The 16417-nt window shown below is 40.2% G+C and overlaps 1 protein-coding gene across 1 annotated transcript in view; it reads left to right on the top strand.

Moving 5' to 3' along the window:
- The window catches only part of EML6 (echinoderm microtubule associated protein like 6), a 443186-nt gene that overhangs the window by 309164 nt on the left and 117605 nt on the right, over positions 1–16417 (top strand). The window contains exons 17-20 of the mRNA XM_006873534.1: positions 4230–4330; positions 6253–6455; positions 8525–8636; positions 8881–9008. Coding sequence (XP_006873596.1) covers positions 4230–4330; positions 6253–6455; positions 8525–8636; positions 8881–9008 — 544 coding nt within the window. The remainder of the gene's footprint in view (positions 1–4229; positions 4331–6252; positions 6456–8524; positions 8637–8880; positions 9009–16417) is intronic.

The following is a 16417-nucleotide window of genomic DNA, read 5'->3' as shown; positions in this document are numbered from 1 at the left end:
TCATCAACCAACCAAAGGGTATACCCTGCAAGCCTGCCCCCTGGTCCATCAGCACACAGCCCCTCTCCCTCTATGTGTCTAAAGTCCCCAACAGCTCCATCTCTCCACATCATGGTCTCTGCCTCCATCTCAGGCATCACTGCTTCTCTGGGTAGGGTCCCGCTCTCCACTCTTCTCCTTTGATGGTCTCAGGGACCTCTGCTCCTAGGCTGAAAAGTTAATCACTCCCTTTGCTACAAAATATCTACCTTTACATTTCCAGCCCTCACAAGCAGTCCTGATAACAATTATTCACTATTGTATCACAAGAGACCCATCCGCATTTCATTTTATCAGCCCCACCTACACAGATTGGATACTACTCAGTGGAGATTCTACCTTCCTCCATGCCCTCTGAATCTAGGTTCCCTCTTGAAAGCTTGTAAGCCTGTTTTTTGTTTTTTTAACAGCTGTGTTGATAAACAATTTACATTCCATGCAATCCACCCATTAAACATGTACAATTTACAGCTCAGTGGTTTTTAGATATCTGCAGTATTATGTGGCCATCACCACTCTCTAATTCCAGAACGTTTCACTACCCTGAAGAGAAATACCCTACCCATTAACAGTCCCTCCCCACTCCCTCTACCAGCTTTCCTAAGGCTCCCAAAGAGACAACCACTAACCTGCTTTGCATCTCTATTGTTGTTGTTAAGTGCTATCAAGTTAGTTCCAACCCATAGCAACCCTGTATAGGATTACTGAGGAGCAGCTAGTGAGCTTGTACTGCCAACCTTGTGGTTCAAACCTACTTTGCAGTCCAGCACATTGACCCACAGTGCCACACCAGGACTCTTTCTAAATCCATAAATGCCCCTATTGCAAACACTTCATATAAATGGACTCATACAATAGGAGGTCCTTTGTGATTGACTCTGTTCACTTAGCATACATTTTAAGAGTTCATCTATGCTGTTACATGTAATAGCACTTAATATAAAAATATCCCATATTTTTAGATATGAAAAACTGAATATCCAGTTTTTAAATCTATTCATCAATTGATGGGCATTTGGGAACTTCTACTTTTTGGTTATTATGAGTAATGCTGCTGTTAACATTTGTATACTGACATTATATTTTTCTGTGGATACTTGTTTTCATTTTTCTTGGGTATAAGCCTAGGAGTTAAATCACTGGATTATATGGTAAGCCTATGTTTAACATTCAGGGAACTGCCAAACTATTTTCCACAGCAGCGGCACCATTTTGTATTCCCATCACCAATGTGTGAAGTTTCTAATTTTTACACATGCTTACACATGCTCATCAACAATTATTAGTGCCGGTATTTTTTATTACAGCCATAGTAGTGGTTGTGAGGTAGTCCTTGGGTGGTACAAAGGGTTAAGCACTGATGATCACTGATAAGTCTGTGGTTTGAGTCCACCAGAAACACCTTGGAAGGCCTGGTAATCTACGTCTTTGTATTTAACTTTGCTTTTCTGTATTACAGATATGTTTGTTTGTTTGCCTCATATATACTTCTTCTCACATTTCTTGTATTGTTCTTACCTTGATATTTGTGGTTTTTACTTATAGAGGCCTCTCTTCCATCTTATCTTCTGGCTGCTTGCTTTGTATATTGCTAAGTGACACTGAGTCAGTTCTGACTCATAGTGACCATGGGTAGGGTTTCCAAAGCTGCAAATATTTAAGGGAGCAGAAAGCCTCATCCTTCTCCCCCGGAGCAGCTGATGGGCTCTAACCAGTGACCTTGTGGTTCACAGCCCAGTGCTTATTCTACAGAGTCGCCATGCTGCCTAATTTATATAGGAAAGTTATTGATCCTTTGTGTAAACTTTATATACCATTACTTTACTAAGGCGCTGTGGGGTAATGTGTCTGACTGCAAAGTCGTTTGAACTGCAAGGTTGGTGGTTCAAGCTCACCAGCTGCTCCTTGGAAACCCTATACAGGGTTGCTATGGGTCAGAATTGACTCGATGGCACTTAACAACAACAAGTAAAGTATTGGAGTCCTGGTGTGGTGCTGTGAGTTAATGCGCTAGACTGCAAAGCCATTTGAACTTCCAGGTCAGCAGTTCAAGCTCACCAGCTGCTCCTTGGAAACCCTATACAGGGTTACTATGGGTTGGAGTCAGCTTGACGTCACTTTAGCAACATAACAACAACAAGTAGAGTATTGATTACAAGTCAGGCTGCCAACCTCGGGGTCAGCAGTTAAAAACTACCAGCCATTCCATAGGAGAAAGATGAGGCTGGCTGCTCCCATAAAGATTTACAGCCTCAGGAACCCTATACAAGGTCACTATGAGTTGGAACCGACCCAATGGCACATCACCATCACTGCTACTTTACTAAATTATTTTATTTGTGGTAGTTTCTACATTGTTTTCCTTTGCATTTTCTAGACATACAATTATATGTGATTATAAATAATTTTACCCCTTCCATTTCAGCTCTTATGCCGGTAATATTTCTTATATTGTCTTATTGCCATGGCTCACTGTAATGTTAAATAACAGTGGAATAGTCTTGTTCCTGACTGTATTGGGATTGCTGTTACATAAGAAGTTGACTTTTGGGTGGGTCCACGCAAACACACACACACGTAAGCCATACACAAATAAAAGCAAACACCAAGTCTGGGACTTTCTGTTTTTAATGAAAGAATAATAGCACTTGAACATGTCTAGAGCACCAGGCTGTGTATGGTTCTGAATGAATCCTGGTTTCCAAATGACAGGCAGTGGAGGGAAATGTGAACATCTAAGGGACAAAGCTGAAGCATCCATTAATCCTGACTTTATTGAGCAACAACTGAGTGTTCTTTTAAAAATCATTAATGACCAAAAAATCTATGGTTTGAACCCACCAGCCACTGTGCAATAGAAAGATGAGGTAGTCTGCTTTCTAGAGATTTACAGGTTTGGCATCCCTATTTTGTTGCTGTTGTTAAGTGCTGTCAAGTTGGTTCCGACTCATTGCAACCCTGTATAGGGTTTCTGAGGAGCAACTGGTAAGCTTGAACCACCAGCCTTGCAGTTCAAACCAACCTTGCAGTCCAGTGCATTAACCCACAGCGCCACACCAGGACTCCTGGAATCCTTATAGGAAAGTTCTGTGTTGTCCTACAGCTTCACTATGAGTCAGAATCCACGCTAAAGCAGTGGGTGGTGGGTTAATAGTGAATCACTCTTGACTTTGATCATAATGTATCATTTGAAAATGTGTTACTAAATTCTATTTCCTAAAAAGATGAGGCTTTCTGCTCCCATAAAGATTTACAGCCTCGGAAACCCTGTACAGGGATGCTATGAGTCGGAACCAACTCCACAGCACATGACAAGAACAAGAACACTATATTGAAGAATTTTGTATCTATAGTTGTAAGGAAGATAATATAGCTATTAGTCGATGGGGTTATTTTTTGTTAATTGCCTCTTGTTTTTTTTTTTAACATAATGAAAATCCTGCCCTAATATACGAGACAAGATCATCATATATTTATTTAGTCCACTAAGACCAATAAATATATAGATTCTAATGTGGCAAGTCTATACTCTGAAGCGGTTTATCCCTGGCTTTGTGGAATGCCAGGTCTATCTCTCCAGGTTTACAGTCAGTCCTCACTGTGATATTTTACCTTCCACCCTTTGGGTTATAACTTATAATTGCTGAATGCAGAGGATCCTGGAGTGCCTTGAATATGTAGAATATGTCCATAGCCTAGTACACTTTTAGTGGGTACATTCCTAGCTGATTTCTGTGTAACCTGAAGGATCTCTTCCACAGCCAGAATGTGACATTTGGCACTTTGCATTCATATTATTGCAGTGTGCTCTCCCTCTTCCTGCACAAGACTTACTCCCCTTCAGAATGCCTCATATTCCTAGGGTGGTAGAACTAAGTTTGTCTTAAGTTTGTCTTCTGGTCCACTTTAAATATTTTATTAATTTGTTTACATCATAATTAACTAGACTTTGGTAACAATATGAAGGTAAGAAAAAGTGAATCAAACTCAAAAAATGCAAAGAAAAAACAAGGCTTGTTATTTTAATGTAGACTCTTACGCACGCGTACGTTTTAAACACCTTATAAATAAGGTTGTTCTGTTAGAGGTACTTTATGAAAGTTAAACCAAATGCATGTTTTTTAAAAACTCTTCATCAGTGCTTCCATGCAAACTAGGCTGTACCCTCCTCCCCTATTTGTTTCTTACAGAGGACATAAAGATAAGATATTCGTGATAAAGTGTAACCCACATCATGTTGACAAACTGGTCACAGTTGGGATGAAGCACATAAAATTCTGGCAACAAGCAGGTACTGTTGTTTGGGCTTATCACTTATTTGGTCAGAGAACTTTATCCCAGGTGAAGAAATCCGTCACCATCACTACTAGCTGTCTCTACAACCCAAGTCAATAATGTGTCTCAAAGATCTTCTCTCCCAAATTCACTTTGTACTTCTTAAGGTCTATGCTGTGAAATTTGGGATGTTCCCTATGGTGCTAACCATATTCATCTGTATCTAGAAAGCTTCAGGAAATGTTCTTTGGTAAAAATATTTGTTGTTATATTTAGTTGTCTGTTCTGAAGCAGTAATTATATTGAACTGCTGAGCATAAAATAAACAATTCAGTTCGGTGGACAAGATTTTCAATATTTTGAGGATTCCTGTATTAACTTGCTACTGAATTTAATCACATGAGTTAAATCTGGACTCATTGCACACAGTAGGCAGTCAGTAAATACGAGGAGGCTTCAAAAGTTTGTGGAAAAATTCCATTACCTTTTCATTTTATTTTTCCATAAACTTTTTGAAGCTTCCTCATACTTGTGGGTTATAACATTATAAGAAAGTTGGGAGAGAAAGCATGGAAGCCTCTCTATTCTTTTTATTAAGAAACAAAGTCTATCATTGCAACTGTTCCTAAATTTTTGGTATAGAACTCAACTTATGTTGGACAAAACATGAATAAGCTACCATCCCAATGCTTTCTGTTTGTAAAGAAAGGATAATGGCTCCATCCTCTCTGGAGGGCCAGCCTGTGGATAGTGTGTAGCCTACTACCTTGAGTGAATCTGATCTTCTCAATGACCGTCAGTGACCACAGGGGAATATGAGCATCAACGAGACACATGTGATGGTTTAGCCCAGCATACTACCTTCTCCTACCCAATAATTCACTTTTCTTATCCACAAATTATTGTGGTAAAAAATGAGGCCGACAAACAATAGACAGGTCTATATGGGAAACAGTAACACTAGGGAGGTAAGTACACTTTAGAATAATCAACTATTAGAGGTCAGAAGGGCAGCATTTTCCCAGGGATAAAGTTCAGAAGGGTTAGGAAATAATGAGGAATGGAAACAAGAAATATGGGTGGGTGGGGGTTGGGGGAGAGACAAGTGATGTTATAGTGTGGAGATTGCAATCAATGACATGAAACAAAATATGAATTATTGAATGGGAAACAGATCTGTTATGTAAACCTTCGCCCAATTCACAATAAAAAGTTGTTTTTTAAGTGAGGCATAACATGTACAACATATGTACATTTAAAGTCAATTCTGTTTTACTTATTTTGTATAAGGCAAACATCTTATTTACATGTCATTAAATGATGATATGATAAGTTAACAGCCTTGATACTAAAACACAAAAAGAATGCTTTATTCAGTTTTGAAAAGCTATAGATAATTAACCCCTTTGTTTCATTCAACCTCCCCTGGACATTTTAGAGAGCATTTCTGATATATTCCCGATTGAGTCTTAAGTATGACATGTCCAGGTAACTCAGTTGTGGTTCTCTTCTGCTTTGTGCCTTTAGTTAGAATATGTAAAACATTTCCTAGCTCCCCAGGCACTGAGTCTCTGTTTTCTCAGGCATGCACAGAACCTGCAAGGAGCCTCCTTCAGACAGGAGGCTCACTGGCCTGTGATGTATATCCAGTCCTATTCACAACCAGACCCTACATTCCTTGAAGCAGGAACTAGGAACTCATTCTTTTCCTCTTTGTATCCAGCATTCAGCACTGTGCCTGACACAAAGTAGGGATTTAATAAACACTAAATGAATGAATGAGATACTCTTATGATATTTTTGTTTGTTTTCTTTATATATCTTCATGAATACACGTAGTGTACACACACTGGATTTTTACTGAAGAAAGTCATTCTGCATACTCCTAGAAGATGTCAGTACTTTAAAAAGTTGTAAATAACCCTTGGTCCACTTTAGGTGGGGGCTTCACCTCTAAAAGAGGAATTTTTGGAAGTGCTGGAAAATTGGAAACAATGATGTGTGTTTCTTATGGGCGGATGGAAGATCTAGTGTTCTCAGGCGCAGCTACTGGAGATATTTTTATTTGGAAAGATATTCTACTGCTGAAGACAGTGAAAGCTCACGATGGACCTGTGTTTGCTATGTATGCATTAGATAAGGTATGGCATATTTTTCAGAATTAATTTCCCTTAACTGTTTTTCTTTCTTGCTTGCTTGCATCTTCTTTTTTTAAATAAATTACAAGGTCATTAGCAAGGCACACCAAGAGAATGCCTGCATCTAGAAAAGGTACTAGTTAGATGAGGAAGTAGTAGTCATGAACTTCTAATTAGGAGAAGAAAGGAGCACAGATATTCATACATTTCCTCTTTCATTTGTAGTTGTTTCTCTATGTATCCCATCTCTCTACTTTTTCACATTTGCTCTTCCTGATCTCACTCCTAAGAACCTTGTAAGAAGCATGTAGATAAACATAGACACACAGTAGCATAAGAGTCCTGGGAAATAGTTTGACATTGGTTTCCTCTTCAGTGGCACAAGTACTAAGTTGTTAGATTATTGCCCCACACATCAGTTGGACCAAAGTCTCTACTCCTAACCAGTATGCTCCTGTGTAAATGAATTACTTTAGCAAGCATGCTAGATCCCTAAAGTCTGTCCGCCAGCTGATATTTCAATCTAGCTCATATTTGTCTCAGTCTATCCAGAGCTCTGGTAGCATAGTGATTATGAATCAGGCTGCGAACCGCAAGGTCAGCAGTTCGAAACTACCAGCTGTTCTGCAGGAGAAAGATGAGGCTTTCTGCTCCCATAAAGATTTACAGCCTCGGAAACCCTGTACAGGGTCACTATGAGTCAGAACCGACTCCACGACACATAACCATCACCACCATCCATATACTTACCTGCCTTTCAGGGTTTCTTTACAAAAGTGCACTCACCTTCAGTGTTATTAAAACACTTTCTTCAATCAGTCTGTCAGTGGATACCAACATTTCATTCTCTATAGTCTGCTGGTCCTACATTTGTGCTCTTTGACCTCCAGTCTGGGTCATTGAACACACCTAATTTTGCCAAACATTACTTTTTGCTTGCCTCTCCCTGATAATGCTTTGACCCCACCACAAAATTAGCTTCTTCTTAGATGTACAACTATAATGGCTGCTTTTGGGTTAAACTGTTTTCTATGACAAATGTTTTTTGGGGTGTTGAGGACTGGGGAGGTAAATTGCAGCTGTTAAAGAAGACTAAAGCCAGATGGAAAGTTCCCATAAGCCTGTTTAAACTCCATTTTATTGCTGGGTAAAATCAACTGCAAAAGCATAGGAAAAGATAAGGATATAACAATATAATATACTGCAGTTAAAGTTAATTTTGAGATTGAATCTCTATGGGCACAAATTCTATAATAAGAATAAGGATAATTAATATAATAAACTTCAAAATATTATTTCCTTATGGACTTCATTGAATCAAAAGTTTCTCTGAAAATAGAATGAATTGCTCAGTATTTTTCTTGAAAATCGTTTTCTGAATAAGAACAGTTGGTATATATGATAAGCTGCCAAAATGGACTTAATAAAGCCAAGAAATCATTAGCATAGAATAAGAATAAAGATCATTGTTCAGTACAAAAATAGCCAGTATATTAAACTTTTTACTTTCCAGGTTTTGTAGAAATTAATCTAAATTTTAATTGTTGTGGACATGGATGGCTTTTGTATAGTTTCATTATATGAAATAGGTTATATTTCATATGATGAAATACCAAAGTTACTGTTTAAAAATAAATGATGTTTTCTCCTGGGAGTTAATTATAACTGTTTAAAAGTCATTTTTAATTGTGACATGAGTTCAGATCTATCTGGTAGGGAATATATGAGATAACAAAGACTCTGCTAGGCTTTGGTCTTCAGAGACAAGTGAGGCTGACTTGTCCCATAGGAACTCATATCCCAGTTGGGGGGTTGGACACATAAACAGCCATCCAAGATCCAGTGTGCCAAGAGCCAACCAAGAGTCTGAAGCAAATGCAATGGCTACACAATGAGAATGCACAGAGTCCTGCTAGAGAAGTAGGGCAGGGATACTTATCACCATCTTTCTCAGTCTCGTATATTTAGATAGAAAGCACACAAATATCTGTGTCACCCAAGGGGAAAATCAGGTTGGGATCAAGTGGGTCCTTGTGATGTGTATATAATACTTCCCATTTGTGCCTCCACAGGGTTTTGTAACAGGTGGAAAGGATGGAATTGTGGAGCTCTGGGATGATATGTTTGAAAGATGCTTGAAGACTTATGCCATTAAAAGAGCAGCATTGTCAACTAGCTCAAAAGGTGCCATTCTGGAATATCCAATAGACAGCTTTCTGTTCATAGTGGTGGAGAAGCTAGTACTTCCATTTCCAAATCAATTCTCTTTCTTCCTTCTACATTCAGAGGTCCTGGTTTCTACTAGAAATGACACAGATGATTGCCTAATATCTAGTACTTTGGAATGATTTAAAAACAAAAAACAAATATATACCAAGAAATCTGGTCTTTATTTTACATTATATTAAATACCATTTCCTGTCTTTAGGCTTGCTTTTGGAAGATAACCCTTCAATTCGTGCCATCACTCTGGGACATGGACATATCCTGGTGGGGACCAAAAATGGAGAGGTCCTAGAAATTGATAAGAGTGGCCCAATGACTCTGCTAGTTCAGGTATTGTGTTTGTACCTAAACCAAAGTTCACTACGGAGCTGGGACTAGGGTGAATTCAAGGAGTCACCTGCATTCAGCATTTGCTATATTGCTGCACAACATATTGGGAACTTCTCCAGATTACAAGCAGCAGTCAGATTGCAAGTAATGCTAGGATGAGAATTCTACCGTCTGATCTGACGGGGTCGTACACAAAAGACACACTTCGTTGACAATTAAAAGCCATTATTATTATTTATAAAGGCCAACGGTAAACAAAAGAATAGTCCACTTATAGATGTTGTTGTTATTATTAAGTGCTGTCCAGGTGGTTCTGGCTCTAGTGACCCTGTATAGGATTTCTGAGGAGCAGCTGGTGGGTTTTAACTGCAGACCTTGTTCGCAGTCTAGTGCTGATACAAACATGAAACTTACAGCACTCCCTTCCACCCTATAAATACCTCACTTAGCATCACAGGAGAGGAACTTACTTCTGTTTACAAGGGGATCTACTCGCCTTCCCAAATTTCCCATGTCCATGTATGTATCACTCACTGGGCAGGCACACCATGGATCAGGTGTCAGCTGGTGACTGTCTCTCTCAGCTGGTATGTCACATGCCGCCTGGCTGCATTTGTCCTCTCTCTCTTCCTGTTTTTTCTTGGCTGGGTGTGGCCCCCTGTGCTTACTGGACTAGCTCTCAACCCCTAACTTTGGGAAAACCCTGAGCTAGTGCCAGGGTTAGATTGGCATTACAACAGCTCTCAAGGTAAAACTGGTCTAATCACAACCCCTGTAGTGTGTGTATACCCGAGCCTCTGCAGTCAGCTTCTTGGCTCTTAGGACTCACCCCCTCTTGGTCCTAGAGTTACAGTTCTCAGCATCACAGGGGTGTCTGTTGCCACTAAAGGCAGGCCAGCTCAGTCCCCCAAGCTACCACTTGGTTTGCTTGGGCTGCTACTTGCACAAGCCGGACTGTAACTACTTGCTCTTTAAGGTCTCCCAGCTCTGTTGGTGACTTGTGCCTAAAAGTGCCCCATTCCACCCTGTGGACAGAACCTGCCCATTACTACTGTCTTCTCTATAGGCTGACTCACTCACCATCTACTTACTGGTCTGTTGTGCCCACCACTCACATCACTGCTGCTGTTTCTCTCTGCTCGGCTCTGCTCTGCTTACTACCATTTATCTTGGTTTTCAGGATTATCAGCTTAGTATTACTTTAAACTTGGATCTAGGTGGTTCTCAACACAGGGACCCTGAATCCAAAGGATGTGTTCCCTTTCAGGCTCTTATTCATCATGAGATCCAAGAAAAGGGGAAAAAAAAAACCCTCTGTGGCATTGGCCACTTATACAGGAAAGCCCCTTGTCAGTTTCAAGGCATGGCTGCATAAACCAATCAGTCCTTTAGGTGAATGAATCATAAACTGACCAATCCTAGTAGATAGATTTGCAAGACTCTTATGCCGATAATAATCAGTATCTGCAAGCCACTTATGCAGATAGTAAATCATCCAATTCCTTGCAAGATTACTACCCAACCAACTATTTTGGAAGATTTACAAGTTGGGGGCCAGAAAGGCCACATTAGAAAAAACCCACTGCACCATAGATTGCAACACATATAGCAGCAGAAAACAACACACAGCTAATTCCTCACATGTTCTGTGAGTCAGAAATCTTAATTAGACTATGCTGAATCCTCTGCTTAGTTTTACAAGGCAGTGATTAACATGTTGATCAGGGCAGTGATTTCATCGGATGTTTAATGAAGAATCCTCATCTAGGCTCACGCATGTTGTTGGCAAAATCTGATTCTTTACAGTTAGAACTAAGGGCTTGCTGTCAGTCAGAACCACCCTTAGTTCCTTGGGGCTGCCCACAGTTTCTTGCCACGTGGGGTCCCCAACAAGGCACTTGCATCCTCAAAGCTAGCAAGGGAGAGAGAAATGGACACTACAATCTTACATAATAATGCAATCACATACATGTAATCATGTACATCCTATCACCTTTACCATAATTTAGTCATTAGAAACAAGTCACTGGCCATGCCATACTCAAGTTATGAAAACCAGGAGAATCATGGGAGCGAGTCATCTCATCTGTCCACCACAGTCCATGCTGTGGCCCCCAGTGATTCACACGTGCAAAATGCACTCTGTCCTCTCAAGTCCCTGAGAGCTTCGTCTCTTATAGCATCTCCTCAAACTTCACATCACGTCATCTAAATTGAATCCAGCTGTTACTGAGGTTCCTGGAGCCCAGTTACTCTCAGTCTGTAAAATTATAAGGACAGGTTATCTGCTCCTCACAGTACGAAGTATGCAAGTTCTGACTTGACCCTGAGAGTGAATGCCTTCTTAGATTGTGTGCTTCCTTGTAGTCTCAGTCACAACTCCCATAAATGTATCACAGCCTCCCTACCCTTAGTCTCCCTGAAGATTAAAATAACCATCAACAAAATCCTGCTAGAGCAAAGATGTGATTAGTTCTTTCCTGCGGGAGTGGTAGTATGGAAGAGTGTAGCTAGTCTTGCCCAGTTTGGTAATAGGTAGAACTTGCTTGTGCAGAGAAGATGGAATGGTGTGTTGAGAAACTGGAGTCATAAACTACATACAAATTATCAAGTGTCAGGACTTCTGCAGATCTTACGGAGGATCTTCACCTCCTTCCCCTGACCTGATTCACACCTGCAGCTTTGCTATATTAGGCATGAGCCCCAACATGTCATGGAGAGGACCCCTCTGTTGCCACACCTGGGAATAGGTCTACACACACACTATGGCTCAGAACATTACAAAATTTAAAAAATATGTGTGTCTAGCCCCTGCATCGGATATCCTGAATGTGAATCCGTGTTTTTGGTTTTTGGAAATTTTTAATCCAAGTTAGAAACAAGACTCCAAAGCTCTATGACTGATTCTTCCAGGCAGCTGTGATTGAGAACCATAGGGTAGATGCCCATTAGGATGTGACGTCTTTGTTCTCTATCTGCTGTTGCTTTCACTGTTTCCTCATTTCTTTCTGACCTTAACTTCTTACTGTATTGAAAAGTAAATGCCGCTTTCATTTGAATCCCCAAAGATTTAAGAGCTTAAATAGTTTCTGTGCATGTTTTAATGCTAAATATTTTATAAGGCTCAAACTATAATATGATTTAAATGATAAGATTTCAGGACTCCTGGTGTGGCACTGTACAGTAAACACTGGACTGCTAACCACAAGGTTGGCAATCCACACCCACCACTCACTCCTCAGAAACCCTCTACAGGCTCACTGTGAGTCAGAAATGACTTGACAGCACTTGACGACAACAACAGCATAAGATTTCAATGTTAAGTTTAATAATTTTAGAAAGTATTAGATTATATATATCATTTTATTTAGATGTTTTGAACTTGGAGATAGTTACAGGCTTTCCATTATTTTGGTTCTCTGCGATTCTATTGTTTCCATTGTTCTATTAGTGAAAACAGCCATTTATTGAGTACCTATTGTGTGCCAGGCAATACTGCTGTACAAAACCTCTCTCTCATCTTCACAATAGTTAACGTTGTTTTATAGACGAGAGACCCAAAGCCTGATAAACTGCCTACAGCCACACACCAAAACCTGCAGAGCTGGGATTCAAACCCAGGCTTATCAACTACCAGAGTCTTCTTTTAACCCTTTGTTTTTCCTACATGAGACTGTTCTCAAAAGTTTCTTAATGTGAACATTGCGTTAAAGCAGCGCAAACAGTATAGCCCCCCGAGGTACAGGGAAGGTTGGGGAAATGGTAGCGACTCCAGACAGAACATCTATGGTCGCCATTTTCTTGCATCATTCTCTTCCTTTTCATTCAGCATCTCTCTTTCCTTTTTCTGGTCTGTCAATCATGTGCCAGTCATTGTTTTTGTTGTTAGGTTCCCTCAAGTCAGTGAAAGAACCCCACATGACACAGCAGAACTGTCACGAAGGTTCTCTAGCTTGTTATCTTTACAGGAGCAGGTCGCCAGGTCGCCACTCCCTCAGAGTCATTGGTTGTTGTTGTTGTTAAGTACCGTGGAGTTGGTTCCGACTCATAGTGACCCTGCACAGGGTTTCCGAGGCTGTAAATCTTTACGGGAAGCAGAATGCCTCATCTTTCTTCCACGGAGCCACTGGTAGTTTAGAACTGCTGACCTTCAGGTTAGCAGCCTGATTTGTAACCACTACGCTACCAGAGCTCCTTAGAGTCATTGGTAGAACTCAACGATTCATCTGAAACCCTGTTTGTTGGGCCCCTGCTACAGTGGAACAAGTGTGCCTCCCTGCTTTCTCAGTGCTCACAATCACTCTCAGGGAGAATAGAGTCCTAGGGAAAGTTAAAGAACATTTGAGGAAGTGTGTGATTACAACCCACTGTCAGGAAGATTCTAGTACACTCTCCTTCAGCTTTGATGGCATGACAAGCCAGTCACACTAGAATGGATTGCTTTAAAATAAATAAAACAGCTCTGAGGGCATGTGTATTTTGTCTATCAAAATAACAACTTAAAAAAAAAAAAAAGAAATGAGAATGTATAGTATAATCTAAGATAGGCACCCTGGTGTGGTGATGTAGAATAAACACTGGACCACAAGGTCGGTTTGAACCTCAGTGTCGGTGGTTCAAACTCACCAGCTCCTTCTCAGAAACCCTATACAGGATCGCCATGGGTCAGAGTCTACTCAGTGGCACTTAACAACAACAACAACACTTTATGTATGGTGAAATAGAAACTCTTATATATTGTGGGTAGAAGTATAAAATTAAAATTTGGAAAATAATTTGCTAAACATTAAGGGAATTTTTTTTTTTTAAAGTTTTTATTGTGTTTTTGGTGAAATTTTACACAACCAATTAGATTCTCAGCTCTGGTATCGTAGTGGTTACGAATCGGCCTGTGAACCGCAAAGTCAGCAGTTTGAAACTACCAGCTGGTCCACGGGAGAAAGATGAGGTTTTCTGCTCCCGTAAAGATTTACAACCTCGGAAACCCTGTTCAGGGTTGCCATGGGTCGGAACCGACTCAACGGCACTTAACAACAACAACAACATACATATTGCCAGAGTCCTGGTGTTAATGCACTGGACTGCAGGGATAGTTTGAACCTCAAGGTCGGCGGCTCAAGCTCACCAGCTGCTCCTGGGAAATCCTATACAGGGTCCCTATTACTCAAACAGACTCAGCAGCACTTAACAACAACATACATATTGTTGCTATGATTCAGAACCAACTCTATGGCACTTAACAACAAAACAACAACATACATATTGTTAGGCAGAGGTTGGACTGCTAACCAAAAGATCAGCCCCTGAATCCACAGCAGCAGTAGAAAGGAAGATGAAACAAGCAGCTACTGTAGATTTACAGCCTTGGACACCCTATGGAGCATGTCTACTCTGTCCTATAGTGTCACTGTGAGACAGAATCAACCTAAGGGCAGTGGGTTTTTGGATACAGTGACATTGGTCGTTACATTTGTCACAATATGTCGATGTTCTCATTATTTCTAGTCTGAGTGTCCTGTTTCCATGAATCTAGCTTTCCTTTCCCCCACCCCGACCCCTTACCGTCTCATCGTTGGTCTAGGGTAAATGTTCACGATTTGGTTGCATTTACACACTTATTCAGAAGTCCAGTACTCACGTGTGAGGTTATTGACTTTGTGAGGCACTCTGTCATTTGGCTGTAAGGTGTCCCCTGGGAATGGCTTGAATTCCAGGTTTAAAGAGTACCCCAGAGCAGTAGTTCAGAGAGTCCTCAAGTTTATCCTAAGTTTTCCTCCAGTTTTATCTGGGTGGATTGGTAATTTTTTAAGAGGCGGAAAGCTATACTGGTGATGGGTTTGAAAATTCCTTTTGAATGTTACTACCTTTCAGTTATGCAACTTTTTGCTCTCAACCATATCAGTGATAAATAGGGAAGCAACCCCAAGCTCATTGTCTTGTGACACCCAGGGTCCCAGCGGTCTGCCTCACTCATCGTTCATTCCTGTGCAGCCTTACACAGGAATTAAAATACTCATACTAGATTGAGATCATATAATTTTGAAATCAAAAGCAGTGGTTTCTTCAAAAGTATCACAGAGCCCCAGAACCTTGTCCTCAAAGAAAATATTATAAAGGGGCTCAATGCCATAAAAGGACCCCAAGCAGGACCAGAGAGCTTGAAGCAGGGAGTTGGCACCTGGTCCATCCTCGGAAGAGAATGGTTAAAAAACAAGTGATGCATTTGCACCCTCAAATTGAGAAAACCCAAAACCAAAGTTAACTCCACTCAGTCCCTCATTTTCTCAGATGTCTGGATGTTCACTATATTTCTGCCAAAATTACTGTTTTGCTCAAACAACTTCCCAGTAAAACCTGAATCACCCAAATTCCCTTTGGAAAGCCATCTGGTTCCATAAAGTGCTCCAGCTACAAACTCCTTTCATATGCTTACATATGATCTTCCTATTTGCTTTACTAAGCAAAGCCTTTTTATAATTAGCCATAAAAAGTAGAAATTCAATAAGCAATCTGGCCTGCTTTATTACTCTTATCTATTCTTGACACTGCTTTATTGAGTGATAAATTCTGGGAATCAGACTTATTTGCTCCCTGATAAGTTTTCATTTCAAAGAAATATGTGATTTTAGCTCAGCTATTTTAAGCCAGTTAATAATGTTCATGATAAGATGTAGCTATAAAGAATTGGTCCAATACAGATTAAGCACCTTTTGATTGTCTGACGTTCACTGTTAGCACATGGGAACAGACTAGTTTATGAACAAATATTGAACCTGAACTGCACTCAGGACACTTAAGATGAAAATTGAGCTCTGTCCAATGTTATGCATTGAAAGCACTAAATTTTCATTAAATTAATTAGAATATTACTGCCCAATTTTGCTGACAAAAGACAAAAGGTTGTGTCTACATTTTTTAAGATGTGATTGTATTGAAGGAAATCATTTGTGTCATTGTGCTTAAGCTATTTTACTAGGTGGTACATGTATACTCTGAAGGAAGACTCCAAGGTGCATTGGAGGAATTGACAAAGAACAAGGAATTAATGGAATAAAAATTGAAATCTTTCAGGAAAGTGAGGTGGCACTGGAGGCACTCACTCATGAGTGAAATGCGGAAATCTATGCCAAGAAATTTGGAAGACAACTATCTGGCTGACTGATTGGAAGAGATCCATATTTGTGCCCATTCCAAAGAGAGGTGACCCATAGGAATGAGGAAATCATTGGACAATATCTTTGATATTCCATGAGTGAAGTTTTGCTAAAGGTAATACAGAAATGGCTGCAAGCATACATTGACAGAGAACTTCCATAGGTTCAAGCTGGATTCAGAAGAGGCCATGGAATGAGGGATATCATAGCTGATGTCCAATGGATCTTGGTTGAAAGCAGAGAATACCAGAAAGA

This window comes from Chrysochloris asiatica, unplaced genomic scaffold (assembly GCF_000296735.1).
Source record: "Chrysochloris asiatica unplaced genomic scaffold, ChrAsi1.0 scaffold00245, whole genome shotgun sequence".
NCBI lineage: Eukaryota > Metazoa > Chordata > Mammalia > Afrosoricida > Chrysochloridae > Chrysochloris > Chrysochloris asiatica.
Note: the sequence above shows the minus strand (reverse complement) of the source record. Positions and strands in the feature narration are given on the sequence as shown.